This window comes from Pithys albifrons, chromosome 18 (genome assembly GCF_047495875.1).
Source record: "Pithys albifrons albifrons isolate INPA30051 chromosome 18, PitAlb_v1, whole genome shotgun sequence".
In the NCBI taxonomy this organism is placed as follows: domain Eukaryota; kingdom Metazoa; phylum Chordata; class Aves; order Passeriformes; family Thamnophilidae; genus Pithys; species Pithys albifrons.
This window is the reverse complement of record NC_092475.1, coordinates 12,504,976-12,532,970: the sequence shown is the minus strand read 5'-3', so window position 1 is coordinate 12,532,970 and position 27,995 is coordinate 12,504,976. Positions and strand designations below refer to the sequence as shown.

At 53.5% G+C, this 27,995-nt stretch overlaps 1 protein-coding gene across 1 annotated transcript in view; it reads right to left on the bottom strand.

Annotated features, from left to right (window-relative positions):
- Positions 1 to 25,628, bottom strand: part of MYH7B (myosin heavy chain 7B) — a 31,541-nt gene extending 5,913 nt beyond the window's left edge. Inside the window, exons 1-32 of the mRNA XM_071573253.1 lie at positions 25,532 to 25,628; positions 24,693 to 24,796; positions 22,858 to 23,001; positions 22,610 to 22,766; positions 22,481 to 22,508; positions 20,673 to 20,769; positions 19,788 to 19,811; positions 17,721 to 17,813; positions 16,921 to 16,984; positions 16,702 to 16,800; positions 15,615 to 15,718; positions 14,657 to 14,795; positions 13,447 to 13,565; positions 12,538 to 12,687; positions 12,040 to 12,210; positions 11,180 to 11,359; positions 10,963 to 11,095; positions 10,411 to 10,487; positions 8,714 to 8,801; positions 8,174 to 8,291; positions 7,388 to 7,511; positions 6,759 to 6,895; positions 6,088 to 6,343; positions 5,304 to 5,546; positions 4,760 to 4,936; positions 4,277 to 4,422; positions 3,633 to 3,723; positions 2,645 to 3,034; positions 1,772 to 1,898; positions 1,371 to 1,489; positions 935 to 1,131; positions 393 to 742 (exon numbers count right to left, since the gene is read on the bottom strand). Of these exons, the coding sequence (XP_071429354.1) occupies positions 393 to 742; positions 935 to 1,131; positions 1,371 to 1,489; positions 1,772 to 1,898; positions 2,645 to 3,034; positions 3,633 to 3,723; positions 4,277 to 4,422; positions 4,760 to 4,936; positions 5,304 to 5,546; positions 6,088 to 6,343; positions 6,759 to 6,895; positions 7,388 to 7,511; positions 8,174 to 8,291; positions 8,714 to 8,801; positions 10,411 to 10,487; positions 10,963 to 11,095; positions 11,180 to 11,359; positions 12,040 to 12,210; positions 12,538 to 12,687; positions 13,447 to 13,565; positions 14,657 to 14,795; positions 15,615 to 15,718; positions 16,702 to 16,800; positions 16,921 to 16,984; positions 17,721 to 17,813; positions 19,788 to 19,811; positions 20,673 to 20,769; positions 22,481 to 22,508; positions 22,610 to 22,766; positions 22,858 to 23,001; positions 24,693 to 24,796; positions 25,532 to 25,628 (4,543 nt within the window). The remainder of the gene's footprint in view (positions 1 to 392; positions 743 to 934; positions 1,132 to 1,370; positions 1,490 to 1,771; positions 1,899 to 2,644; positions 3,035 to 3,632; positions 3,724 to 4,276; positions 4,423 to 4,759; positions 4,937 to 5,303; positions 5,547 to 6,087; positions 6,344 to 6,758; positions 6,896 to 7,387; positions 7,512 to 8,173; positions 8,292 to 8,713; positions 8,802 to 10,410; positions 10,488 to 10,962; positions 11,096 to 11,179; positions 11,360 to 12,039; positions 12,211 to 12,537; positions 12,688 to 13,446; positions 13,566 to 14,656; positions 14,796 to 15,614; positions 15,719 to 16,701; positions 16,801 to 16,920; positions 16,985 to 17,720; positions 17,814 to 19,787; positions 19,812 to 20,672; positions 20,770 to 22,480; positions 22,509 to 22,609; positions 22,767 to 22,857; positions 23,002 to 24,692; positions 24,797 to 25,531) is intronic.
- Between the last annotated feature and the right edge of the window lie 2,367 nt (positions 25,629 to 27,995).

Genomic DNA, 27,995 nt, shown 5'->3' with positions numbered 1-27,995 from the left:
GAGAGGCATTAAAGGCTCAGGGAGACCTGTTTGTCCAAGAGCAACACCCCCAAAGCAATATCATGCCACAGCCACGGCACTTGGCAGAAAATCATGCACCATTTTGTAAGAGGAGCCAAGGGACTCTGCCTGTCCTCCCAGAGTGCCCCAGCAAGAGGGCAGGACACATTTTGGCATCCTGGCAGGGCTGCTGCATCCCTCCAGGGATGGGCTGAGCAGCAGGGTCTGCTCTCTGCTGACAAGGGATCCAACCCCACCACATGCCTGAGGACAGGAGGGCAGGAAGCTGCCCATGGGAGCAGGAGTCTGGGCAGAGACAGGAGGGCAGGAGGCTGCCCATGGGAGCAGGAGTCTGGGCAGAGTCCAGGGGGAGAGCTTGAGCCCAACCCTACCCTGCAGGTTCTTGTTCTCCCTTTTGAGGGTCTCCAGGTTGTCCAGGGACTCCTCGTAGGCGTTCTTGAGTTTGAAGAGCTCTGTGCTCAGGCTGCGCGACTCCTTCTGCGACGCCTCCAGCTCCACCTGGGTCTCCTCATACTTCTGCTTCCACTCAGCCAGGATCTTGTCAAAGTTGCGCTGCTTCTTGTCCAGGGCAGCGCAGGCGGCGTTGGCGCGTTCCAGGTCCACCGAGAGGTCCTCGATCTCGGTCTGCAGACGGTGCTTGGTCTTCTCCAGCGAGGAGCACTTGGCATGGGCAGCCTCCACAGCCTCCTCCGCCTCCTGCAGCCGGATGGCCAACTTCTTTCTGCCAATGGCAGCCAGAGTGAGCACCCCCGGCCCAAGTGTCATGCCACCCCACTGCTCTGAGGCTGTGACCTCCCCAAACAGCCTCCAATCTGGGCAGGAGGGTGCCATGTCACCCTGGGGTCTTGGAGAGCCCCATCCATGCATGGAAACTTGCCACCTGCAAGGAAATGACTTGTGCCATGGGACTTACTTGGCTTCCTCCAGCTCCTCAGTCCTCTGGATGGCATCAGTCTCGTACTTGGTTCTCCACTGGGCCACTTCAGCGTTGGCCTTGGACAGGTTCCTCTGGAGCTCGCTCTTGGCCTCCCCCTCCTCCTCGTACTGCTCCCGCAGCAGGTCGCAGTCGTGCCGGGAGGCTTGCAGGGCGTGAGCCAGGGCGTTCTTACTCTGAGGAAGGCAGAGCAGCCCTTGTGAGAGCAGCTCTGTGGCAGCCGTGGCAGCCATGGCACCAGGACTGGGAGCAGCAGGAGGGGACCTTTGTTCTTCCGAGGTTAAGAGCTGCCCTGTGTGGAGGGTATGTCCCACCTCCCCAGTCCAAGAGTCTGGGCCACTGCCACAGTGTGACACATTCACCATTCCCTGAGACCCATGTCACTCAGAGATCAGCCATGCCCTAAAAGCCTCACCTTGGTCTCTTCCTCCAGCTGCCTCTTGAGTTCCTCGATGCTCTGTGTGAATGAGATCTTGCCACGGCTCAGTTGGTTGATGAAAGACTCTTTCTCTTCCAGCAGCCGACTAAGCTCCCCTGGGTTCAAACAGAGCAAAATCAGCTGCTTTGGGGCTGAAGGGCTGCAACCTGCACCAGCCTGCACTGCCCCAGAGCCCTCAGCAGTCCCAGCTGTGTCCCAGCCCGGGCAAGCTGGGCCATGGGCAGAGGTGCAAACACCTGAAGGCAAAGGAACTCCTCCTTCTCATGCATAACTAGGATGTTTGGGGGAAGGAGGACACTCTGCCTGACTGTACCCCAGCTCCCCCACCCACAGCAGCCCTGAGGCAGCCGTGTGCCCCCTGTTCCTGCCCCACATACCATTCTCAGTTTGCAGCCTGCCCCGCTGTGCGCTCACGTCCGTCAGTTGCCGTTGCAGCTCATCCACTTTGGCCTTGGCCTCGTTCAGCTGGTCCTCGTAGGTGCGGCACAGCTTCTCAGCATTGGCCTGCAGGCACCAAGCACAGCCTGTGTGAGCCCCAGCTCAGGCCTGACAGCACCATTCTCCCAGCCTGGGACTTGCTGTCCTCTCAGCAGATCCCACAGGGACACGGGGCAGGGAGCAGGAGGTGCCAGAGCTCTCCTGTCTCTGCGAAGCTAACAATGGCTCCCTGAAGTCAGTCTCCACAAAATGCCCTCCCAGAGCCTGTAGACTTCACTAGGACAAGCAAGACACTGCCACGGGGACATGGGGGAGAAACAGGGACTCAGCCACAGCAAAGAATCATAGAATTGATCGGGTTGGAAAAGACCTCCAAGATCATCCGAGTCTAACCCTTGGTCCAACTCCAGTCCCTTTACCAGATCATGGCACTCAGTGCCACGGCCAAGCTCAGCTGAAAAACCTCCAGGGAGGGGGAATCCACCCCCTCTCTGGGCAGCCCATTCCAATGCCTGAGCACTCTCTCTGTAAAGAATTTTTTTCTGCTCTCCAACTTCAATTTCCCCTGGCAGAGCTTGAGCCCACTGTGCCCCCTTGTCCTATTGCTGAGTGCCTGGGAGAAGAGACCAACCCCCACCTGGCTACAACTTCCCTTCAGGTAGTTCTAGACAGTGCTGAGGTCACCTCTGAGCCTCCTCTTCTCCAGGCTAAACACCTCCAGAACTCTCTGGGACACCATCCTATGGACGCACTGCAACCAGTTGCACTGATGTTCACAGAACAAACCAGCCCCATGCAGAACCAACACCCACCTTGTTCTTGGTGATGTACTCAATGTTGGAGGACAGGTCGTCCACCTCCATCTTCATCTCGCTCTTCTCCTTCTCCAGTTTCTGCTTGACACGCTGCAGGTTGTCGATCTGCTCGCTCAGCTCGGCCACGCTGTCCGCGTGTTTCTTGCGCAGCGCGGCCGCCGTGGCCTCGTGCTGGAGCGTCGCCTCCTCCAGGTCCCGCCTCAGCTTCAGGAATTCCACTTCCCGCTTCTTGTTGAGCTCCAGCTGTGTGGCCGTGGTCCCTCCAGCCTCCTCCAGCCGCTCACTCAGCTCCTCCAGCTCCCGCGACACCTCTGCCCGCTGCTTCTCCACCTTGGCTCTGGCTGCTCGCTCGGCCTCCAGCTCCTCCTCCAGCTCCTCCACGCGGCCCTGCAGGGACAGAGCGAGGCAGATGCTCCAGGGGAACCTCCAGCATCTTTGCTGTCCACAACGGAGCAAGGTGTCTCCACTGATCATGAGGAGCAATAAGACACAAGTCTAGAGCAAATGTTCGGTTGTTTTGGCAGGCAGGAGCTCCTGGTGCTCCTTGGTGGTGTGTTTTGTGCAGCTCCTGCTCTCCTCTGTGCCCTCCCATCAGAATCCCTGTTGGTATTGGCTTCTTTTCATGGGAACTTCCATGAAACGGGACCTGTCTCTGACAGGAAGAAGCCCAGCACACTAAATTTGGGTTTTCAGAGTTTGGGCACTGAATTAAAGGTTTTATTTTGGACAGACAGCTACATTCTAGAAGCTGTTCCTCAGGCTGCTGATAGAGTTCACTTTGATAGTTCATTCTTTAACTTTCAGCCCACCACATTTTGGCAGAGGGCTTTGCTTCTGCCTACCATGCCAGCTTTGTCCATCACTCTTTCTCCAAGGAGATGCCCCTGTGCTCAGAGAGGAACTGGCCCATGCAGATTCCCCAGCACATTAAATGTGATGGAAATTTTGGATTCCTGGGCTGCAAGAACAGCTCTTCATACCATACCTGGACCTCCTTGATCTTCTTCTGCAGTTGGGACTCAGTCACTTGCCCATCTTCAATCCTTGAATTCAGCTGACTGATTTCAAAGTCCTTTCTGTACAGAAGGAAGGCAGAGCCTCTGTTCAGACAAACACTCTCCTGGCAGGTCCTTCTGGCTCCTTAAGGTCCCTGCACTGTAACACCCAGGCCAGAGGCCAAACAAACCCCCATAGAAAAGGGACTGCAGAGGTAAGAAACAGCACATGGAAGACTATCAGGGAGGGGTGGAGTGGCCAAACTGGCTCTGAGGGTTTCCCTCTGAGGTCTCAAGGTGTCCTTCAGCTCCTCAACAAGACTGGGACATGAGTGATGAAGTCTATACTTGCAGCTGAGGTCTCAGCTCTGTTTGGGTCCTGCCAAGCGGGTCCCTCCTCTCCAACCCCATGTACCCCAAGGTCTACAATGTTCTAATCTATGAGTCTGTGTAGTTCACAAGCTCCTCAGTAACCCTTCAAAGTGCCCAGGAGAGCTCAGCCCTCATTTGGTCTGAACTGGTCCCACCAGCAGTGGCCAGAGCCACATCCCAGCAGTCCCTGCAGAGGCTACACAAATGTTTGATTTAGAGGTGCAGAGCAAACCCAGAGCCCAGGCACATGCCACACACTCACTTCTTGAGTTTCTCCTCCAGCTGCTGTTTGTCATTCTCCAGATCCATTATAGAATCTTGTGCCAGCTTCAGGTCTCCTTCAAGCTTCCTCTTTGCTCTTTCCAGATCCATGCGGACCTTCTTTTCTTGTTCAAGAGAGCTTTCCAGCTGGAGAATGAAGGAAGGTGGGATAGGGAGGGGAAAGGACATTCTGTAACCCCACCCTTACCCATGCCCATTGCTGTGGGAACTTCAGCCAGCCCTGAGAGCCAGAGGTGTTTCCCAGCTCATCTCCAGTCCCATTCCCTCAGCCCAGGACTGCTCTCCATGAGGAACCTCTTGGTTCAGGGCACTTTGTCTTTGGGGTTATGCATCAACTGGACATATTAAATTGGGATCTGGTAATGACCTCACCCTCCAGTTCCCACTCAGGGACAGCCTTTGGGCTCTCCTGGAGATGTGGCTCAAACCTCTCTTGCTTCATTGTCACTGGCCTATGACTCACATCATCCACTTGCTGCTCCAGTTTGACCTTGGCTTTGGTCAGCGTGTTGACCTTGTCTTCCTCAGCCTGCAGGTCATCCAAGGCCTGCTGATGGGCCTCTTGCAGGGCTTTCTTCTCCTTTGTCAGCTTGGCAATGATCTCATCCAGAGCAGCCATCTCCTCAATCAGGTTTTTAACCTAAATAAATGCAATCAAAAATTGAGTCCATCTTTCCACAGAGGATGCAAAACTGCTTCAGCAGCCTGACCCTTGAAAGGCAGGAGGTCCGTGGTCAATGGCAGCTCAGCACCCCAATAGCAGCCAGCCCCTCTCCCTTGGCCAGGATGGTACCACCAGAGGGGTTATCTATGCCCCAGGATCACTTGTCACAGCACAGAACTCTCTGCCCACACTCCCCTGGGAACAAGGCAGGACACTGTGGGGCTTTTCTCTCTCCCACATCCCTTTTCACTCTGCCCTACCCCAGTTCCCCCACACCTGACATGTCTCACCAGCACTGAGGCCCCAGGGCAGTGAGGCTGGGCTCTGCAGGGAGGTCTTTTACCTTGTTCTCTGTGGCATGTTTCTCCTTCTCCACCTTGGCCAGAGTGATCTCGAGGTCATCAATGTCCTTCTTCAGCTCTGCACACTCATCCTCCAGCTTGCGTTTCTTGGCGGTGAGCTCTGAGTTCATCTCCTCCTCATCCTCCACACGCTCCATCAGCTCCTTCACCTTGGCCTCCAGCTGGATCTTGGACTTTATCAGCAGGTCACAGCGTTCCTCTGCATCTGCCAGGTTGTCTTGCTCCTGGGAGAGGAACAGGAGAGCCAGTGCTCACCCACTGCCCCAGGAGTACCCCAGCAGTCTCTGAGTCATCCTGTATTGGCCCAGAGCTGAAGTTCTCCTCGTGGAAGAGGCAGAGCAAGCCCAGGGTGCTCAGGAGTACAAAAAAAAATACAGCTACTGCCCATTTCCAAAGTTCATAGGACAACCACTACCACTAATCAGGGCCAGAGAGCAACTGAACCTTTCCAGAGGAAGGAAACACTGAACTGACACTTCTTGGCACAGAAATGGCACAATGAGCCACAGTTTGGTGAGCAAACATTGCCATCCCTCCCACTCCCACCTGAGGAGAACACCCTTTCCAGAGACAGGGGACAACCCTGAGATGTGAGGCTGCTCAGGTCTGCACTGAGTCTTACATTGCATTTCAGACAGATTGTGACCATGAGGAAGCCTCAGAACTGCAAGAGACTGAAGGAGGGATCTACACCACTGTACTCCTTCTTCTACCCATGGACCCCACTCTGCCTTTACACTTCCAGAGAGGACGTGAGGCACTCACTGCCTGCAGCTGCAGAGTCAGGTCATTCTTCTCCTGGATCATGGAGACCTGCTTCTCTTCCAGCTCCTTCCTTTTAGCCTCAGACTTCTCCAGAGCCTCCTTCAGCTTCTGGAACTCCTCCTTCAGGTTGGACATCTCCTTCTCAGTCTGAGCAGATTTGAGTAAAGGTTTGATCTTGAAGAACAGCTTCATCCAGGACCAGTTCTTGACAGCATTGAAGGCCCGGATGTTCCACTGGATGGTATAGAGGGCTTCCCTGGAGGGATACAAGCACAGCATCATCAGGGCTGTAGATTCCCCATATCCCACCCTGCCTTCTGCAGGCCTGGACATGGCTGCATTATCCACCAGCTGGACCAATGACAGAATGGTGAATGAATGGCACATTGTCTGCACACCACACTGGCCCTAGTGGGTTGGGTGGTATGGCTTGGCTTTCACTCTCTTCACTTTGCCTCCCTCTGAATCTTCCAGTGGAAACCAGAGGCTCCCCTCAACTAGATCCTCCCCACCAGGGCCATGCCAGGCCTCTCCCAGGTCTGCCTCCATCCCTCAGGCCTTCATGAGCCACTGCCAGGCACAGGGAAGACCCACAGGTTAAATCCACTGACACGTGCGGAAGGAACAAGGAGACACACAAATTTCTGCCTCTTCCCCCCCTCCAACTCCACCTCCTGCTGATGATCTTCTGGTACTCCAGGCGCATGAGGAACCCACGGATTCTGGCCTGCAGCATGGTCAGGATCTTGGCCAGACGCTCATCTCGCATCTCCTCCAGCAAGCCCAGCAAACCAGCCTTGAAAAACACCTGTGGGCAGGACAGTGGGAATGGAGTCACCAGCAGAGAGGACAGAGGGCTTGGGGGGAACACCACCTGCCAGGCAGACCTGGGTTACATGTGCCCCAAAGTAGGGATACATGGAGCAATGAGGGCTACCCACTGGGGGTTTAGGTGCCCTCCCTATAGGGGCATAAACCCATGCTCTGCTCTGGCTGGAGGTGCACCCACACATGGCACAGGCACCTGGGCACCTGATCTCCTGCCCTGAGCACATCGTGTTCCCCAGTGGGGAAAAGCTACTGTGTTGGGTGTCACAAGGTGACCTGCTCTGACCAGTTTCTTCCCTTCCCAGCCTGCACCTTCCTCTGCCCTCCTCAGTGCCTTCAAGGGCCTCATGCAGTCTGTAGAGTGCAGGGCTGCAGCAGGGCCATGGCCAGGCAGAAACAGGCTGGGCACTGGGAATGCAGAGAGACAGGAGGGGCAATGTCTCCCTCCCAAGGAACAGCTGCCTGGTCTCACCTTGGTATGACCAAACTTGTACTGTGCATGGTCCAGTTCCAGGGAGCTCAGCAGCTTCTCTGTGGCCTTCCTGCTGTCAACAAACTTATCTTCTGGAATGGCTGTTGGATTCAGGATACGGTAACTGCAGGGACAAAGCAGAGGGAGGACATGCAGGAGAACTGCAGCACAGAGTCAATGGCTCCATCACCACTCCTGAACCCCAGTCATGCCAGTTCCCACCAGAGGCACGTTGCTGCAGCACAGGCTGGAGCCATGTATGAAGCAGGTGCTCCAGGATACAGTATTGGCTCTTCTGCAGAGTAGACCCCATGGAACCCTGCCAGATCTTAGTCCCTGGACACCAGGGAGTCTGCGCAAGCAGGAGACCACTGGCCTCACCATGCCTAGTCATGCCCAGGCCAAGCAGTGTGGATGGGACCAGCTGGAGAACGGTTAAGAATCCATCCCAAGGGCAGAGAAAAATCTGAGCCAGGATTGGAGGCCCTGAGCTTTGCCACCATCCCCCTGCACCAGCTCTGCATTCAGCATCTCAGACATTCACCAGATCTCACCCCATCTGGCACCAACCTATGCATGTCTGGCACCAACCGGTCCATGCCTGGCACCAACCCATCCAAGACTGGCACTCCAGGGCCAGCAGCAGAACTGTCTCAAACTGTACATGCACTGGGGGTATGGGGCAGTTCAGACCAGCCCTGCACAAGCTGGGTAGCAGGTCAGAGCCAGGACAAGTCTTGTCTCCCCTCAGAACCTGTGTGGGTTGCTGGGCAAGGAAGGAGTTACCGCTGCTTGAAGTCTGCATAGAGGATCCTGTTGGGGAATCCCTTCCGGCAGATGCGGATGCCTTCAAGGACACCGTTACAGCGCAGCTGGTGCAGCACCAGGAAGGCATCCATGGCTCCTTTGGGGCAGAACAGAGATGGAGCAGGGGCTCAGCCCAAGAAGGCAGAGCAAAAAGAGCTGCAGCCTGGGCTTGAACTCTGGAAATAGGCCATGGTTTGGACATGAGTGCTGACCTGACCTGCAGGTCTGTGCTGAGCACCAGGGCTGCAGCCTGGGCCTCAGATTGTGAGAGTCACTCTGAAAGACTCATCTCTGCCTGCTGTTACATGCAAAGCAGCCCAACCATGAATGCACAGTCAAAACATGAACCTGGCAAAGCTCATTCTCCTGGGACACAGGAGAACCAACACTGAGATGGGGTCAGGACTCAGTGGCAGCATGAAAAGGTTTGGGGAGAAGGTGGGTGCAAGAATCTCTGCCAGCTCTCACATGTGGATGTTCCCAAGGGAACTGTCAAGCTGTTGCCTCAGCCCATCCTACCTGGGGTCTTTGTCTCATTGGGGATGATGCAGCGGACAAAGTGGGGCTGGGTGGAGCGCAGGTTGGTCATCAGCTTGTTGAGATTCTCCTGCAGGGCACACACAGGGTGAGGTCACAGCTCTGCTCCCCTACAACACTTCTCTCCAGCCCCTTTCCCCCACAGGCAGGGAGAGAGCAGACTCTGAGAGTCCCTTATGTCATGGGAAAGGGGGAATTTCCTCTTGCTCTCCTGTCAGCAAGACATCCTGAGCCCCAGTGGGGGACCACAGCAGGGAGCTGTGGAAGAGGGGTCTGGGCTGGCAGACATGCCAAGTGGCACCTGCAGGTTTTGCTGTGCCAGAGAGGAGCCAGATAGTTCCCAAGTATTTATAGACAAAGTTTTGCTGGAGAAGAGAGCCAGGAAGACAGGACTGAGCATATTCCTGGTGCAGAACTCTGCTGGTGCCCATCAGCCCAGTGCTGAGCACCCTGCAATTCCACTGCTGGTGTCCACATTGGCTGCAATCAGATCATTAGGACTCCCCTGCACCTCCACCCCCTACAGCTGTGACAGAAGGCCCTGCCAGTCTGGACTGCACCTCTTTTTCTTTCCAAGGCAGGGCTCAAGCCTGGAGTTGGCCCTGCCTTTGCTTGTGGGAAAGACATCTGCACCCTCATTGTTTCCTTCCCCTGCTCATACAGGCTCAGCCTGTCCAGGACTAGCTCAGGAAAGGGAACACCTTCCCACAGCTCCAGATCATCACGAGGCAACTTCTCACCACAGACACCTTTCCCCAAGGCCTGTGACTTGTCCAGGAGAAAAAAGGTCACACTTCTCTCTGAACAGGGGCTCTGCCAGAGCACTGCCCTCTTCAAGCCCCCTGTCACAGAATCACAGAATATTCCAAGCCTGGAAGGGACCCACAAGAACCATCCAAGTCCAACACTTGGCCCTGCACAGGATGCCCTGAAAATCCCACTATGTGCCTGAGAGCACTGTTCAAACACTCCTTGAGCCCTGCCAGGCTTGGTGCTGTGCCCACTGCCCTGTCACTACAAGGCTGCCATGGCAGGACATGGGCCCACACACCCCTCTGTGCTGTTATGCAGTTGGTTAAGCTCTGGGCTGGACTAATAACTCCTGGGGTGAGCATGGAACAGGGGTATGTGTTGTCCTGAGCTGTAGAATAGCTCAGGCCACCTCCCAGGACAAAGAGCTGCCTGCTCAGAGACCTGCAAGATCCTCCTCCATTTTCTTCTGCCCAAAGGTTGTCCTTCCTGCTGGCAAGAATGAGGAGAGAAGTAGCACAGACTTAAAGTGATGTTCATGTGATACATTATCTAAACATCACTACAAGTCTTAACTGCCGCTCTCTCAAAGGCGAAGGAGCTGCTGGGCAGTGAAAGCGTCATGTGGGCAGGAGTAGCACAAGCTCCAGCTCCAAGGGAGCCACCACTGTCCCAGCCTGGAGCTTCGTGTCCTGCCCCAGGAGCACGGGGACAGGGCTGGGACTCTGACAGGCACAGGCCCCTTGCTCAGGGATGAGAGGGGTTTGGCAGCCTTTGCCTAGTGATGGTCTTTCAGGAGCTCTGGTGGTCTTTCAGGCCACAGGAGATCATGTGCAACATGCCAAGAGTCTTGGCAGAGAAGAGGGACTGCCAGTGGGACCCTCTGAGCACGTTTCCCTCATGGCCATGGATGAGGGACTGGCTCTTACCTTGTGCAGCTGTGACACTGTTTGGAAGGAAGCTGCCTTTTTACGTTTCTCCTTGGTGCCTGGCTTGTGGGGCTCCTCTGTTGGGTTGAAATATTGATTAATTACATCAGCAAAACATCTGTACAGCTTGGAGGACTCAGCAGCAACCCCAAGCACCCCTGAAATTCCCACAGCCCTTGCTCTCTGTAGAGCAGTGATGGTTGAGCCCTGATACAGAACAAAACCACAGACACCAAAAGTATCTCCCACAGCACCCAATTCTGGGTGTTGCTCCTCAGGTCCTGGTAACAACCCCTTCACACACCCCAGAGTCACAGGGCCACCAGGACAGCCCTGCAGCCCCACACAAGCTCAGCCTGGTCCTGACCACACACCTAAAGCCCTTAGGCCAGCACCCAGCTATCCAGGCCAGGGAGGTTTTAGGGATCAGTGTAGGTCTTCCCTTTGCCCAGGCTGCCAGATGCTGCACTGACAGCTGGGTGTGGGGGTGAGGAGGCTTTGCTGCAAAGACAGGGAGAGACCGAGGTCAAAAAAGGTGAGAGTGCTCCTCACCTGAAGCAGAACCCACATAGTTCTCATAGAGAGAGGCCAGGAGCTTGTTTTGGGATTTTTGGAAGACGGACACCACTGTCTCATTCAGGGGGTCCTTGTTCTTGTCCAGCCACCCAGTGATGTTGTATGGCACCTGTCACAGGAGAGACACAGGTGAGGACAGCCCTGTCCAGCCAGGGGAAGGTGTGGGTGCTGTGGAGGAGCTGCCAGGACATACCACACCAGCATAGTGCACCACCTCGAAGTGGGCCTCGTATTTGCGCTTCTTATCCGGACGGGGCTTCTGGAAGTTGGGTGACTTCCCAATGTGGTTGTCGTAGAGCTTAGATTTGAATGTCATGTCAGAGGCTTTAGGGAACATGCACTCCTCTTCGAGGATGGACAGGATTCCCATTGGCTGCAGAGAGAAGGGGGTGTAAAGAGAACTGAGCTCAGCATTGCCAAGTCCCATTCCAAAACAGGGAATTCTCTGTGCCACTGAGCAAGGTGAAGCAAGGCTTGAGTTGAGAGACCTTGTTCTCATCCAGGTACAAGACATTGGCCATGGGGTCAAACCATCACTGGTGTGCTCCAGTCCGAGGGGGGCTGGCCTACAAGACATGGGAGCTTGCTCAGCTTGCTCAGATTGTTAGAAGGGAAGATCCTCTCCAGTATCCTGACAGGTTTGCTCCTTACCACTCAAAAAAAGAGTTGAGTTTCCTTCATGCATGGAGATCTTTTCTACAAACTGCTCTGAATCAGCAAGTGCTCAAGTAAGAGGCACTGAGGGGGCAGCAAGTGGGGAGGAAAAAAGGGGCAGAGATCATCGTTCTCTGGAGGAAAAGGCTGCACCAGGTTTTGTGGCTCACCAGCAGGTAGGAACAGGGTTTTCATGTTTTCATAAAATCAAAATATGTGTCAAAAAGAACTCAGTGAGCTGGAGGCTCTGAACTGTAAGTGTGGAGAAAATAAAGTTGGGCACTTGCCGCTGACCGGGGAGGGAATAACTAAATTTTGGTAGCAGAGCACCTCTCACTGTTCCAGCCTTTGCAAACAGACCATCTACCAGCAGTTCCCATGCACTGACTCATGTTTTACCTTCTCAATCAGGTCGATGCAAGCCTGCAGGTCCAGCCCAAAGTCAATGAAGACCCACTCAATGCCTTCCTTCTTGTACTCTTCCTGCTCCAGGACAAACATGTGGTGGTTGAAGAACTGTTGCAGTTTCTCATTGGTGAAGTTGATGCACAGCTGCTCAAAGCTGTTGAACTGCAAGAACAACACAGAGGTGAGTCAGAAGGAGCTTGAGAAGCGAAGGGATTCACACTTATTCTTTGGGTGTGAAGGGTGATCTCTGCCAGGCCCAGCTGCATTGCTATGAGACAAGGTAGCCAGGAATCACTGGAGATGTGGCACTGCAATGTTAAATCAGCCCTTGTGAGATGCCTGTCTGCTCCACATGAATTAATTCAGGCTAGAGCTCTTTCCCATCAAGGCCAGCAGTTTGCTGGAGGAGACAGAGCTGTCAAACTCCAGGGGACTGAGCTGTCCCTACACCTTTCCCCCAAACCCTTTGCAGGGACCTGCAGAACTCACATCGAAGATCTCGAAGCCTGCAATGTCCAGCACTCCAATGAAGAACTGCCTGGCCAGCTTAGTGTCCAGGGTCTTGTTGATCCTTGTCACCAGCCACTTGAACATACGATCGTAGGTGGCTTTAGCCAGGGCTCCCACAGCATAGAGCACCTGCAAGGCAAGTCACAGAGCAGCCCATGAGCTTCTCCCTGCTTCTGCAGGGGCCAGAGGCTCATGAAGAGAGCTCCTCTTGGCACTCAAAGGATGGAGAGAGAGAGATCCAGGGAGTTTGTGGTTACAGTACGTGCTCCAAAATTCGTTTTCACATTGCTCACAAATGTGTTCTTGTGTCACTGTCCTGGTCTTGCTTCCAAGTCTTAGGGTACAAATTCAGTCTAAAGTGCTATTTCAGAAGCCCTGTGCCTGTCAAGAGCCTACAGCTCACTTTGGATAAAACACCAGTTCCTAAGATCCTCTTGAGTTGTAGTCAAGGACTGGCTTGCACTAGTTAGGCCAGGTTTGGGTTCTGAACAGGGATGTGGCTGGAATCTGACAAGATACACTTTTGGTTCATTTGAAGCTCCCACAAGATCAGTTTAGATGCGTGTTTAGATGAGTTTTCTACTCTTCAGGGCTGACCTCTCCACAGGACTGTGACTCTCTGAAGATCCACAGAACCTGGAGCTCCTCTGGCTGTGATCCAACCCACATTTCAAAGATGGTGCACTGAATCTCCAGCCATGGTTAATGTGCAAAACTATCTGCCAGCTCTGCCACCAACATTCCCAGCTGCTAAAAGCCACTAACTGTGGATACATCTTCTCTGGAGTGCCCTCCTAAACCCAAGGGAGTGAACTGAAGCACCAGTCCCCCTGTGCAGAGGAGTCACTCCCCAGTGCCAGCAGGGAGCCCTTGTCCTGTGCCACTCACCTGCTCCACATTCTGACCTTTGGTCACGTACTCATTGCCCACTTTGACACGAGGATGGAGCAGCCCCTTGATGAGGTCAGCTGAGCTGATCCCCATGAGATAGGCAGCCTTGTCAGCACCTGGAAAGCAGTACAAAGGCATGAGGAGCCAGCAGGAAGCTCTGGGAAATAAAAAGATGGAAGCAAAAAAATGACCAGCCCTTATGATGATCAGTGTTAACTATACTGGTTTTCCCATCTGCTCCAGAGTCTCCTCCAGTGTCTCATGTGATTTCCCATCTGGGATATTGTTTGATGCTTTTAAAATCTGAACCTTCTGCCTGAGAATTCAGTGTTTGGATACAACTGCTATAGTATCTTATCAGGTTTTATCTGGGAATCTCTGTGCATTTTCCAGTGGAAGTCTGGATTCTCATGCAGTGAATTTGAACTGACCAGAAAAGAGGTGATTTTCTTCCTTGTTTTTCACAGTCTCTTAATAGCATATTGTAGATAGGAAATCACCTCTGTAGGGAAATCACTGCCAGAACAAAATCTTCATTAATTACCAGGTAGCAGCCAAAGCCTGTGTTGACATTCCTCAGGCAAGGTGAAGTCTTCATGAATGTGAGCATGACAAGGTCTAATCTAGGTAGTAATTTCTGCTGGATCCCTGCTTAAACCTTTCAGGTAAGTGCTGGGGCTCTCCCTTTTCATCCTTTCACACGGTGGAAAGTCACCCTTTTCCTCCAGGTTTGCTCTGCAGCCTGACTATTCTAAGATCTATGATTTGCATTGGGTTTTCCTAAGCAACAAACTGGGAAAAGTGAGACAGTGACTTTATCCTACTCTAACTGCTCTTCAGGAGGCTGTGACCTGAGCAGGTCCTTTGCATCCTCATTCCCTGGGGATGCCCTGCTCTGGAATGCTGTCTAAAGAAATACAAGAGATGAAAAGCAGGAGAAGATTGAACAGCTGAGGTGTGACACCCTGTGATGCTGTTGAGACAGCTCTGATTACCCCTTTGTGCCTACAGGAAGACTGCCCTAAATATCCTTCTCCAGGACAGGCCCCTTTGTGGCCGTACAGCAGGGCCCAGGACAGTGTGGGTGTTTTGGATCATGGTCACTGACCTTGACAGGCCAGGCACGGGGAATTATCCCAGCCTGCCCTTGGGGAATTTGCATGCCCAGCCCAGGCTGGGCAGGTCTGGAGCACAGAGCCCAACTCACTTTCAGTGCCATCAGCCTCTGCCTGCTCTTCTCGCTGCTTCTGCTTGAACTTCATGTTGCCAAAGTGCATGATGGCTCCCACAATTTTATAGGAGCCATATTTCTCATCATTGCTGAAGCCCAAGATGTCCATGGCGTGCTGAGGAGAGACAGAGCAGCATAGATAGAACAAAATCCCTCTGAGGTGAGGGTTGGTCCATTCTCCCACCATCTCCTGAGGCATTCTCCCTGTCCTGGGACTCTGAGCACCCAACCAAGGAAACCTGTCCATGGGATTTGGAATGTGAGCCCAGCTCCCACAAGGCCTATTTGAAAACAAAAGGACTAGCCTAACATCTACAAGAAGTTTTCTAAGCTGAGGTCCTAGGAGATCTCACTCTCTCCAACTCCCTGGGCCAGGGGTGAGTCAGGCTGTGCTCCCAGGGAACAAGGGACAGGACCAGAGGAAACAGCCTCAGGTTGTGCCAGGGGAGGTTCAGGTTGGACATCAGGTAGAATTTCTTCACTGACAGGGTTGTCAGGCATTGGAAGGGGCTGCCCAGGGCAGTGGTGGAGTCCCCATCCCTGGAAGTATCCATGAAATGACTGGACATGGCACTCAGTGCTCTGGGCTGGATGACAAGATGGGGATCAGTCACAGGCTGAACTCAACGACCTTGGAGGTTTTTTCCAGTGATGTAATGATTATATGATTCTATGATCTTCTTTCTCATGGGCACTATGGGAAGTGCTACAGGCCCTTCCTAATGTAGGGAATTTCTCTCTGATGCCTGAATGAGGCAGTTGGTGGAGCTCAGAGTCACTCTGCTTTCTTGGAGGCTCACATAGAGCAAGGGCAATAAACCAGAGGGAACTCACAGCTAATTTAGAGGGGGACACAGAAGATAGGACAGGTGCCCAAGCTGCCCAGCAGGAGGCTGTGCCCTTCCCAGCCCCCTGGCTCGGGCTATACACGTACATCTGTCGCCAAGAGCTCCTCGCCATCATCCAGGTTGTCCACAGTTGTCACACCCTGGGAGCAGAAGTGGTAGTCGTAGGGATTGAGGGAGAGCAGCAACATATCTGTGGGGAGAAGACATGCAGAGAGTGAGGTCAGTCTGACAGAGAGAGCTGGGCAGGGGGACAGCTCTGGACATGGATGCAGAGGGAAGGCTCCACCAGCCTCAACTAGAGGGCACCAGCCAGTGGAGGAATGGCCTCTTCCAGCAGGTCCACAGATGGGTCCACCTCTTCTGTGATCGCCTCCAGCTTGCTATCTTGGGATATGGCTTGGCTGCAGACTGATTTAGAAGTGGCCACCATGCCCTTGTGACACCAGATAAGATTACTGCTCTGCACCACTCTCCAGACCTGCCTAATAAGGTGCTGCTCAGTGCCAAGCTCAGGAGCCCACAGCCAAAACCTGACCACCCCAGGGGGCTGTGCCAGCCTTCCTTCTGCATAGGGAAGGGTTTCCTGAGCACTTTGTGGGATGTGGCATCTGGAGGGCAGATCTGCTTGGAAGACACAACTAGAATAGGTCTCTACCAGGGCCCTTGAGTGAGCTGTGCAGGTGGTTTCAAGCTCAGCTGAAACAGGTCACCTCTCCAGGGAGGCTGGAGGAGCTCAGAGTAGGCTGCAGAACACTTCTGCCAACCCCAGAAGGACTAAATCTCGAGCCTCCACATGCTGAGGTCAGTGCTGTACCCACCACATGATGAGAACTCTATGCAAGGCAGCTTTGCAAAGTGCACTCCCACTCCCACCCTGCAGGTAGACCCTGAGTGACCTCTGCTTCTAGACAGTGGCAGAATGGGCTTTAGTCTGGCTTCTCAGCCTGTGGGGATAAAGGAAACTGGACTAGATGACCTCTTGAAATCCCTTCCACCCTGAATTATCCACCAATCCTATAATCCTGCACAGCTACAAAGCATTGGAGGGCAGTACCTGCATGGTGAGCAGGATTTGCTCATTCCTGTGTACCTCAGAGCTGACAGCAGAGCTCCCTGTGGCTATTTCCAGGCCATCATGCTCCAAGGGCTGTGCTGCATCTTTGGCTGCCTTACCTTGCAGCTCTGGTTTCTTCCCAGAGAGGATCTGGTAGTAGATGTGGTAACTTCTCTCTTTGGGCTGCTGGAAAATCACTCTGGATTTTTCCAGAAGATCTACAATGAAATGGAGCAGAGGGGTTAGAGGAGGGCTTGTTCTTTCCCAGAGCTGACCCAGCATCAGCACAAACAGTGGGATGACTTCCCTCCCCCTGCAGCTGGCACGTGTCTACTCACAGATGTCGATGTCTGCAGAGGCCAATTTCCCGGAGGGGCCGAAGTGGATCCGGATGAACTTGCCCTGAAAACATGTGCAGGAGGTAAGTTCTGGACCTGGCTACACAGGTACAATTCTGAACAGCCCCTAGAAACTGAGTTAATGTCCCACTTCATGGGCTTCTGCTGATGCCAAGCAAGTTACTGGGCTCTGTGAGCAGCAGAGGAGTGAAGTTCTCTGGCTTGTAACATGCAGAGGCTCAGACAGCATTGCCCAAGGTTTTGAATACCAAGCAGGCAGAAATTTCACTGAGGGCAGAGAAATCCCTGTCCTCAGGCCTGTTCTTAACACTAAGCACTTCTGTGGGGTGGGGTGGGGTGGGGTGGTACTGAACCTGCCTTCAGTCCCCACTCTGTGGAGTGCTGAGGGTCTACCCACGCAGTGCCTTCTTCCCCTCTAAGGCACAGGAGCTCTGCAGCCCAGGGCAGAGCCAGGCTGGGCTTAGAAAAACAATGCTGCTTCCTGCAAGGGACACACTTGTCTGTGCCAGCCCCAGCACTCCAGGCTGTGCTTACTGTTCCTCTCAACTTGGATCCTGTAAGGGACATCTCCTGTTACACCAGGGTCACTCATGCTGGCCACTGTTTGCTGCACTGGTGTAACCAAAACCACTTGGCCCTGGCAGTCCAACCCCACCAGGAAGCAGATCCAGCTCCCTGCTTCGTGCCTTGGGCTCCCACTGTACAAAGCCACAAAGCCACCAGCCATACATCCACCCTGCAGAAACATTCCCAGCTCTCTGTCCTGCTGAGGCACTTACAAAACGCGAGGAGTTGTCATTTCTTATGGTTTTGGCATTGCCAAAAGCTTCCATAGCTGGGTTAGCCTCGATGATTTGATCCTCAAGGGTGCCCTGGGAAACAAAACCAAAGGATGTGTGAGGCCCCACTGAGCCAGAGGGGATGAATAACCATCAACACAGGGAGCAGAGAGAGGGGCTCCTTGCTAGCCTTGTTAGCTGTTTTTGAGAGCCTGCTGCTCCTGAGGCATCTCCTTGTCTCAGGAGGCAATGGGGCTGTTCTGGGAATCTCATCTAAGATAGGTCTCCACTGATTGAGCTGTTGCAGCTGTTTTCAAGCTCACCTGAAACAGGTCATCTCACTAGGGAGGCTGAAGGAGCTCAGAGTAGGCTGCAGAACATTTTCCCTACCCCAAAATGAGTAAATCTCCAGCCTGCACATGCTGAGTTTAGGGATCAGTAGAGCTGGGATTTGCAGCAGTGCTCTCTGTGGACTTGTCCTGGCCTGAATTGGTCCCTCTGTAGACCCAGGGCTACTGTGCCCTCTGCACACAGAGCCCTTAGCCCCTTTCTTAGGAGCCACAATATGAAAACCAAGAGCAAATGCATGATGTCATCAAAACAGTCAGAAACATTTCAGGCTCTCTGACTGTCAGACAATTTGCCTTCCACCAAACCAAAGTCTTGGACAATTCACATCACAGCAGGTTGGAAAAGAAGAGATCTATTAAAGCAGCCTGGATCAACAGCTCCTTCTACTGACAACATGCACAGCAAGGTCCTGGTGTGATGGGAACACACCACAGGTCCAGCTGGTGTGACTTGCTGGACACACTGGAGCTCTCCTGAGCAAACTCTGGGTTTAATTTTCCCTTAATCTTGTTTTTCCATTCATGTTTCACATGCCCAGTTCCCAGGTAAAGAGGCAGCCTATGCCTGATGCAGGTAAAGGAGGACAAGAATTTGAGGAGAGAAGCAAGGAACTGGTGCCAAACCACACGAAGGATGGTGGGGTTTGACAACAGCAATAGAGTTTGGTGGCACTGGGACCTGCAGTATTGTTTGTGAGAGCTTTTGCCCATGCTCTGACACATTACAATCCATAGGGCTTTCCTTAGGTGGGGAATACTCTGGGCTCTGCCCACCCAGAGCCTCACTCTCTTTCCAGAGTTGGACCCACAACTGCTCTCCACCTCTGCAGCTCCAGGCACATGAAGGGCAAAGAGAGAGGGAGCAGCTCTGAAACACTGTTACCAACAAACTGTATCTGGTCACCTGGATATCCTTGGATCTGTTATCTCTAAATTCAACCTGATCTAAAATTGCTTGGGCTGTGAGATGCAGTGGGGGCAGCCCTGGCACCCACAGATTCAGCCCCACAGTTGTCTCACTCTCAGTTTGCCCAAGTGGTCTGAGACTCGTGTGATAATGAAAATCCCCCAGAAAGGCTGTGCATCAACTAAAGGCTCAGGGAAAATGAGGGCCGAGGATGTTTGACTGAGCTGCTGAAAGGGCCGAGCCCTTGGGGTGCTGGAAGCGCCACAGACTGAACATTTGCTTGGTTTCTTTGGGGCTAAGCAAGCGCCTCAAAAATGTACCCCAGAGAAGGACATCAGCTGCAGTGTGGTGGGCTGGGGCAGTTCAGGGCTTTGCAGAGAGTGGCATGTCCTGGCATCACCAGAGTGCTGGTCTGCAGCCAGAGCAAAGAGGGTCTTCCCCTGCCCCTCTTCACCACCAGCCTCAGCTGGACTTGGAGGCTGAGGAACACACTAAAGCCTTCAGAGAGTGGAGGCTTCACCTCCTCTTTAGAGGAGCTGTGCTGGTTAGAAATGAGTGTTTGAAGAGTAATGATCCCTTGCAGGAGAGGCTGGAGTCAGGAAGACAGAGAGTCACTAAGAGATGAAACATCAAAGCTTCCAGCTGTGGGAAGGTGGGAGATACAAAGCCAAGGGGAGGACTAAACACTGCCCAGGTGCTGGGGCAGCCCTTGGACCCACACCTATGGCAGAGGCCCCACACATCACCCCATCCTAGATCTGTGGTGCAGCAGAACTCTGTCCTCAGCATTAAAGAGTCCACAACACTTACCCCAGTTTTAGTGGCAAGAGCTGCCTAGAGAAAGGAAAGAAAATTGTCTTTAGAAATCCAGGAAAGCCAGGCAAGAGCCACAAGAAGCATGGTCAGAAAAGCAGGGCATGACCATTTAGTGCCAAAAAAAGTCCAAGAAAAAACAACAAAAAAAGGGAGGATTAAACTCTGTAAGAAATGCCAAAAAGTTGTTAAATAGATTAGCTCAAGAATATAAAGAAATGCATCAAAAAGCAAGAACAGTTAAATCCAAACCCAAAGGAGAGGAAATAAAATAATGCTGAAATATTGCTTGTTTGATACCTAAAGCAACCAGTTTGCTTCCATGAGGGAAAAGCAGGCTGGAGCCTCAGTGTATCCAGAAGAAATAAGCAATTGCAAGGGCAGCTCAAAAAAAAACCAGCACCAAAGAAATGCAAGAATCAAAACAAGAGCAAGAAAAGCACAAGGTAGAAAAGGGACAAAATGAACAAGAGGAGGAAAAAAAGGAGAAAAGGCTGAAAAGCAAGGCTTAAAAGAGGCAAGGTGGGAAATGGAAGGTTTACTCCATCCTTTTAATGCTCTTTAAGATTGGTGGGGTGTTGAAAAGGGAAGAGAAAAGAAAGAGAACACCTAAAGCACCTCTTCCAGACTGCACAGACTGAGCAGCCACTTAAAAAAAAATCCATTTCCCCTTGGGCAGAATAATTTCAAGCCTTGCTTGTTCAAAAGTCAGGGAAAAGCCAAGCCCTGGGTGGGTCAGTCCAAAACACACTTCCAACTGCAGAAAGTTGGGGGAAGAAACAGTAAAAAGAAGAAAGAGGGAGGGGAGGAAAAAAAAGAAAAAAGAAAAAAAAAAAAGAAAGGAAGAAAACAGCAAGAACTTGTTTCAAAAGAGGGTCTTACTAATTTCTTGCCCGGTGTGTCGCCCAAGGCTGCGACAATGGCAAAGTACTGAATGACCCGCTTGGTGTTTACAGTCTTACCAGCACCAGATTCTCCGCTTAGAGTAACAGAAATACAGATCAAGGGCATGAGGCAAAGCACAGGCACAACTCCCACGGAGCCCAGAACAGGCACAACTCCCACGGAGCCCCTGCCAAGCTGACCCCACACACCTGCCACGAGTGAGAAGCCAAGGACCCCCCAAGGGGCAGGGAGGCTGGAGCCATTGATCCCCCCAGTCTGGGGACACTTTGTCTTTGGGGATTGCCTTTGGAGACAACCCCATCTCCATCCTCGCCGTGTCCCCCGGGCTGTGCCCGACTGCTCAGAGGTGCCGCGGGGGCTCAGCTGCCCACCGCAGACATGGCAGGAGGTGGCGGCGCCCACCAAGGCTGGACAGCCTTGGCCCCGGGGCTTCAGCTGTCTGGGATCAGCAGGAACCAGCCTCGCCTGATCCCACTGGGGTGGTTTCAGCACGCCCTGCTTTGCTGGGGTGTCTTGGAGAAAGCAGGGGCACCATGCTGGGTGGCACAGGCTGGCGTACCCGGCATGGGCTGTGGGTGGCCAGCAGGCCCTGCTGAGCTCATCCCTATAGTTAGCTGCTCTCCCATTGTAATCCCAGATCACAAAGAGCCGGGGGGAGAGGGGAGTGGAGCCGCCACCGGACACACGCCAAGCATCTCTCTGCAGCCCCTGCCTTTCCTAATTAGGCCATGGCTGAGGCTAAAAATGTCCGTGGCTCCTGGCAGTGGCCAAGGGTCCTTTAGAGTCCTTTATATAGCCCTTATCTATATGTCACTTGAAATCAACCTGGCCCACACCCTCCCACATCACCCTCCAACCCCCCTGCTACCCCTCTGGCCGCCATCTCCCTGCGGCCTTGGTCTCTTTGCCCCTGGCTCCCAATGCCTCCATGTCTCCTTCCCCCTGGCTCCCTGTCCCTCCCTGGCTCCCTGTCCCTGGCTCCCAGTGCCTTCATGTCTCCTTCCCCCTGGCTCCCTGTCCCTCCCTGGCTCCCTGTCCCTGGCTCCCAATGCCTCCATGTCTCCTTCCCCCTGGCTCCTAATCCCTCCCTCTCTCCTTCCCTCGGCTTCCAAATGCCTCCATGTCTCCCCTGCCACTGACTCCCAATGCCTCCATGTGTCCCTGTCCTTGGCTCCCAATGCCTCCCTGTCTCCTTCCCCCTGGCTCCCAATGCCTCCATGTCTCCCTGCCACTGACTCCCAATGCCTCCATGTGTCCCTGCCCTTGGCTCCCAATGCCTCCCTGTCTCCTTCCCCCTGGCTCCCAATGCCTCCATGTCTCCTTCTCCCTGGCTCCCGATATCTCCATGTCTCCTTCTCCCTGGCCCCCAATACCTACATGTCTCCTTCCCCCTGGCCCCCAATGCCTCAGTATCTCCTTCCCCCTGGCTTCCAATGCCTCCCTGTCTCCCTGCCCCTGGCTCCCAGTGCCTCCCTGTCTCCCTGCCCCTGGCTCCCAATGCCTCCCTGTCTCCCTGCCCCTGGCTCATGGGGGATGTTGGCAGCCTGGGTGCCCCATGGCAGCTCTGGCAGCTGTTGGGGTGTGGGGGAGCCTTCCTGCCCAGCCCACGGGGCTTTGTCAGCTGGCACAGCACAGCCTGGGCGGGAAGGGTGACAGCTGCCAGGGTGGGGGGGACACGGCCGGGGGGGGGCGTACTGGGCACAGGGTGCCCATCCAGGGCTGCCCTGGGAGCAAAGCACACGGAGTGCCGACTGCTTGCACTGGGAAGGTCGAGGGGCACTTACGTGATGAGCATAGACTGGTTCTCGCGGTCTGGAAGACAAGGAGGCGGCATTAGAGCAGTGCTGCCCACCCCAGCCGTGCCCCGGGGGGCACAGGCAGCCCGGGATGGGCGTCCCCAGGGCAGGGCTTACTGCGCAGCATGTCGTTGTAGGCGTTGTCAGCAATGGAGTAGATGTGCGGGGGAGCCTCCGAGCGCCGCTTGCCCTTGTAGGCAGCCACCACGGGCGCTGTGTAGACTGGCAGCCACTTGTAGGGGTTGATGGTGACACAGAAGAGTCCCGAGTAGGTCTGCAGGGGGAAGATGGGTGGATGAGGGGTGTCCCAATGCCCCTTCACCCCAGCACTGCACAGAGTGCCCCCCCAGGTGCTGTGGGCTTACATAGATCATCCAGTGGGAGTAGCGGCGCTTCAGGTTGTAGAGCACAGAGGCCTCGTTGAGGTGTGTCAGCATGGCCATGTCCTCAATCATGTCGAACTTGGGGGGGTTCATGGGCTGCACGTCATCCTCCTTCACCACCCGCGTCTGCCAGAGGAGTGGGGGCACATCAGATGGACCCCAACCCCATCAAACACCCTCCACCCCAACACCTGCCAGGTGGATGGACATACTGACCGTCCCATGCTGGGGACAACTCTGACCCCATGCCTGCTGCCCTCTGTTTTGGGGCGACAGGGCTAGGGGAGCCCCACCAGCACCCAGACAGAGAGCCCAGCTGGGACAATCCAGCCCTCCTCCCTTGCTCCTCAGGAAGATGGGCTGTGGCTGAGCCTGACAGAGAAGGGGGTCCAAGCCAGGGGGCAACAATATTTTTCCCCCCACAATGTGCTTGACACCCCCATCCTGTGCTCTTCTTACAGCCTGGGGCAGCACAGTCCCTGGGTATTTGGGCAAACAGCTGAAGCCTGTACCCCTTCACTTCAAACTGGATTTATTTAATCCCACGAAGCCAAGCACAGGGAAACTATCGCGTTACGGATCTGGCCTGGATGGGACAAGCTGGATTTAGCAATTGGTCTTGTTAATAAAGATGAAATGAAACCTTTCAGAGAGAGTTTTTTTATGAGTGAAGTGCGTGGTGTTAAAAAGTATTAGGTGTTAAAAGCGGGAGGGTACACAGAAGGATAAGGGTGGGTTTATGTCTCTTGAAACTGTTTCTGCTGAAAATGCTGACCCAGGGAGAGCTGATATAGTTTCTGATTTTGTAAATCCCTGACAAATTGTTTAAAAAAAACAGTTTCAAGGGGGAACAGCAAAAAGGATTTGAAAATTTGTTTGCTCTCTGAAGGTGAAGACGTTCTAAACAGCAGAGTAAACTTAAAATTTATACCCCTCCCCAATAAATCTTATTTTGGAGAGGACAAAACTCCTTATTCGTTTTCTCAGTTTCGAAATTATTTTCAGAGCCTTAACACTTTTCAAAGATGATTATACATATTTCTTTTAAATTTGGCAAACATGAGCACTTCTCAGTGCAATTCTGACTAACAGAGAGATAAAAATAATAAGATCTGCTATTTGCTGCCTGGTCAAGTGCTTGTTCTTTTCCCCAATTTCACACCAGTGTGTCTCTGCTCTGCAATGAAGTTGCAGAATCATGAGACTCCCACAGCCAAGAAAGGAATATTAATTAAGCTCATTTGCGGCTAATCGTGCTGGATATTATCTTGACAAATACCAGCTGGTTCTTGCTGGCTTTGCCTCCCTCCCACAGCTGGAAAGCTGAAGCCTCAGACCACACAACCTGTGCTGCCCCTGTGCCCAGCGCCTGCTCTCCCGCTGCAAATCCAGGCTCAAAGGAGCAGGAATTGGCCAATCGGCCTCTTACCTCTTGTACTCTCTCTTGTACCTTCTTGTACTCTCACACCTGCGGGCTCAGCCGGGCAGCGGCTCAGCATCACCCAGGGCTGCGCTGGGGCCGCTGCTGCCTCTGCAAGGGCTGGGCAGGACCAGCCCGGCTGTCCCCTCGCTCTGTCACGATAACCCGTGTCTGACGGCCAACACCCCATAGGGGGATGCTGAACCACAGCCACTCTTGGCAAGTAACTGGCCTACGTGTCCTGACAGCGCGATGTGTGTCCCCCCGGGGCATGACCCATCAGCAGTGGGACGGGGTTATCAGCAGGAGCTCCTCGTTTCAGGCGTGATCTTGTCACACGTATCCCCCCTCCACAAACACTTGCTCTCCCTTGGAAAAGGAAAGGTATTTTGCTTACTTCTTTGTCTTTGGTTTCCACAGTGACTTTGCCACCGGAGCTTTCTTTGATTTCCACCTCGATGTAGGCTTCTTTCTCATCTGGGATCCACGCTCGCTTCTTTCCTGGAGGAGGGAAGGGAAAGGAAGGGAAGGGGAAGGGAAAGGGAAGGGAAATGGAAGGGAAGGGAAGACATACAGGTTGAAATGTAGGAAACCAATTGAAATTGTCGACTGAAAGCCACATAAATGCAGTCTGATAATATGGAAGGACAGTGGTTATTCCTCCCTTCGTTCTTGGTCATAGGAGTTGGGATTTCTTCATCTTCTTTGTGTTTGGAAGCTGTTTACTGTGCTGGGATCACCTTTTAGCCTGACAGAAATCTGCCGTTCATGTGTGCCTGAACTCAGACCATCATTAAAAGGACAATGTGAGCAAGAAACACACTCCTTGTTCACCCAGCTGAGAGGAGCCAGTTGGGCCCTGGAGCCCAAGCACAGCAAGCCAAGGAAAAGCAGGGTGGCTGGGACAGAGAGGACACCTCTGAAATGAAATGCAGCTGGAGAAGGCTTTGACACCAGTCCCTCAGCCCACTCCCCTCAGCTCTCCTGCCCCTCAGTGTTGGGGGAGATGAAGAGCCACCTCCACCCACACCTCAGCAAACAAGGGGAAAGTCAAAACCTGCTTTGCCCACTTTTGAGGGAATTCCCCTCTCAGGGTGCTGGGGGTAAGTCTGAAGTCCCTGAGGGAGTCTGAGGAGCAGCACTGGGAAAGGGACAGGGACAGATTCCCAGGAGAGCTCCAAGGGACTGGCTCAGGGCACTCACAGGGGGCTGTGCTGAGCTGCCTCAGGCTCTTACCATCGAACGGGATTGTCTGAAGCTTCAGCTGCTCCGTGTAGCTTTTCCGGAGGTACGGAGCAGCCTCCCCAAACTCAGACATGTCCAGCATAGACATCTTGTCCGGCTGGAGAAAGACGTAGCAGCAGTGAAGGAAGAGTGAAAGACACCTGAACACCGAAAGGAAGGAAGGAACAAGGAGTCAGTGCATGGGGAGAGCAACCGCTGATGGGTTGAGGACCAAGAGCAACAGTCACCAAACATGCTTTTAATTTTAGAGAGTGAGAGAAGACAGTGACAAGAATACTAGCTAATAAAAATTATAACAACGAGATAATTACAGAACACTTCCCCTTCTGCTGCAGTCAACCCTGCACTGGGAGTCCCAGCTGGGTGGGCCTTGGTGTCAAAATCCACATTCACCCTTTAGGTGAGATGGTCAACAACACCCATTTTCTTGATAAACTCAGCTAAACCCTATCCCAGCTTATAGACCTGTTGGAGCCCTGAGGTCCTGCACAAACCCTCTGCAAATACCTGGGTCTGTTCTGCAGAGTTATATTGCAGGAGAATAAAAACAAGACTGGTTGTATTATCCCTTGGAAGACCCTTCTAGAAGGCCAGTGTGGCAGCTGCTTGGAGAAGCACTTTTATGATCATGCTTTCTAATATCCATCTAATGTGGTATCGCACAGCAGAGCTCTGGAACGCCACAGCCATCACGAATGTAGCCACAACTTGGCAAAACACACAGTCTTTAACAAAAATTCTCTTGCTCCAGGTCTGTCCCACCCTCCCCTGTCACCCACCCTGCAGAGGTGAAGTGGGTTAGTAGGGGGGACACACGTGCACACAGACATGCTCTGTATTACTAACCTTAGTGCTAGGACTGAGTGGCTGTGTGTGTGCTGCAAATCCCTTTTTATTGTGTCTGTCAAGGTCAGAGTGGGAAAAGATATGTCAGAAATTCCCATGTGTCATGTCCACACAGCTCCATTGGTGCTGCTGTCCCACTGCCCGGACAGACACAAAAGGCAAACTTCACTTTTATCTCTCTGCAGATGCAGCCTGGTTATTTTTATTCCTGTATTGTCAGGCGAGTACAAAGGCAGAGTGAGACACTCCAGCCTGGGAAGGCTGTGCAGCTCTCCCAGCCTGCCTGCACTGCTGGCTCTGGTGGGAAGCTGAGTGAGAGCTCTGCTGGTCCTCCTGCTCCTTCCCTGCACCCTGCCAGGAGAGCTGCTGCTTGGTGGGATGTGTGTGGCCACTGTCTTTCTCAGTTGCAGCATCCCAAACTCCCACTGAGCCCTGCTTAAGCCTCTCCTGGCCATTTGAGGAAAACGAGATGGACCTCAGGGCTTGGACCCCCAAGTTCTGCTCTCAGAACTTCTCACCTTGCTGTGGGAGCTTTGTTTGTGACTAGACCTGGTTCATCATCTCTCACCAGACAGTTTTCTGTGTTTCCTGCACACCATTTTCCCAGGCGACACCCAAAGGCTCTGCAGACAACAAGGTGATTCCAGCCTGGAGCACATCTCCATCCTGGCAGGACCACCGTGGACTGCCCAAGACGAGAACAGGACACAGTGGGGGCCAGACAAATCCACCACCGTGCCACAGGGACTTCTGTGCCAGGCCTATGGAAAAGCCACGTAGCTGCTGGCACCCAAAGTGTGCTGAGTTTTCTACCCCAGAGAACCAGGGCCTGTGGCTGCAGCGTTTGCTGCTCTCCATTCAGCACCCCTCATGCCCCTAAATAACTTGAAGTTGTCTTCTCCTGAGAGAGGGGAAACTGAGGCAGGGAGTGGTTAATGATTAGCTGCACAGTGCTGTGCCCAGGCTGGATGTGGTGTGGCCTCTGTCACGGCCAGAATAGCAGCACTGGAGGCTGCTTTGGGCATGTGGCTTCAGCCTGGGCACACAGCCCAGGTTGCAGAGAGATTTTTGCAGCCCCAGCACCTGCCCTGAATCCCAGCCAGGCACTGGAGGGGTTTTCTGCTGAAGCCTCAGACACAGTCAGTGTTTCCATCCAGCACACACAGAGCTACACTCCCCAAGGGTTCCCAGTGCTGTCTCCTCCACATCCCCCTGACACATGGGTTCTCTGCCCTCCCACCCTGCTTTGGGGTGAAGTCTGGGAGATTCATGGGATGCAGGAGGACTCCAGACCAGTCCCCTGTGGCTTGAGCCCCAGCAGGGAGGATACTGGGCTCAGGGACAGGTTGATGTTGCCTTCACTGGCTGTGCAGTGCAATGTCAGGCTTTGCATAGTGCCAGACTTCCCCACGAATCCAAATGCTCCCATGGAGCAGACTCTGTAGCATGAACAAGGACTTTGAGCACATTAGGATGAAACAGGATGCCGGTCCCCACCTTCTATGTAGGCTCTCCTCACCAGGCTGGTGTTCAGAAGTGCAGATCCTCACCAGGATTTGGCAGCAGCTGGTGCAGAGCTGGACTCCACCGATGTGTCTGGTGCAACTGC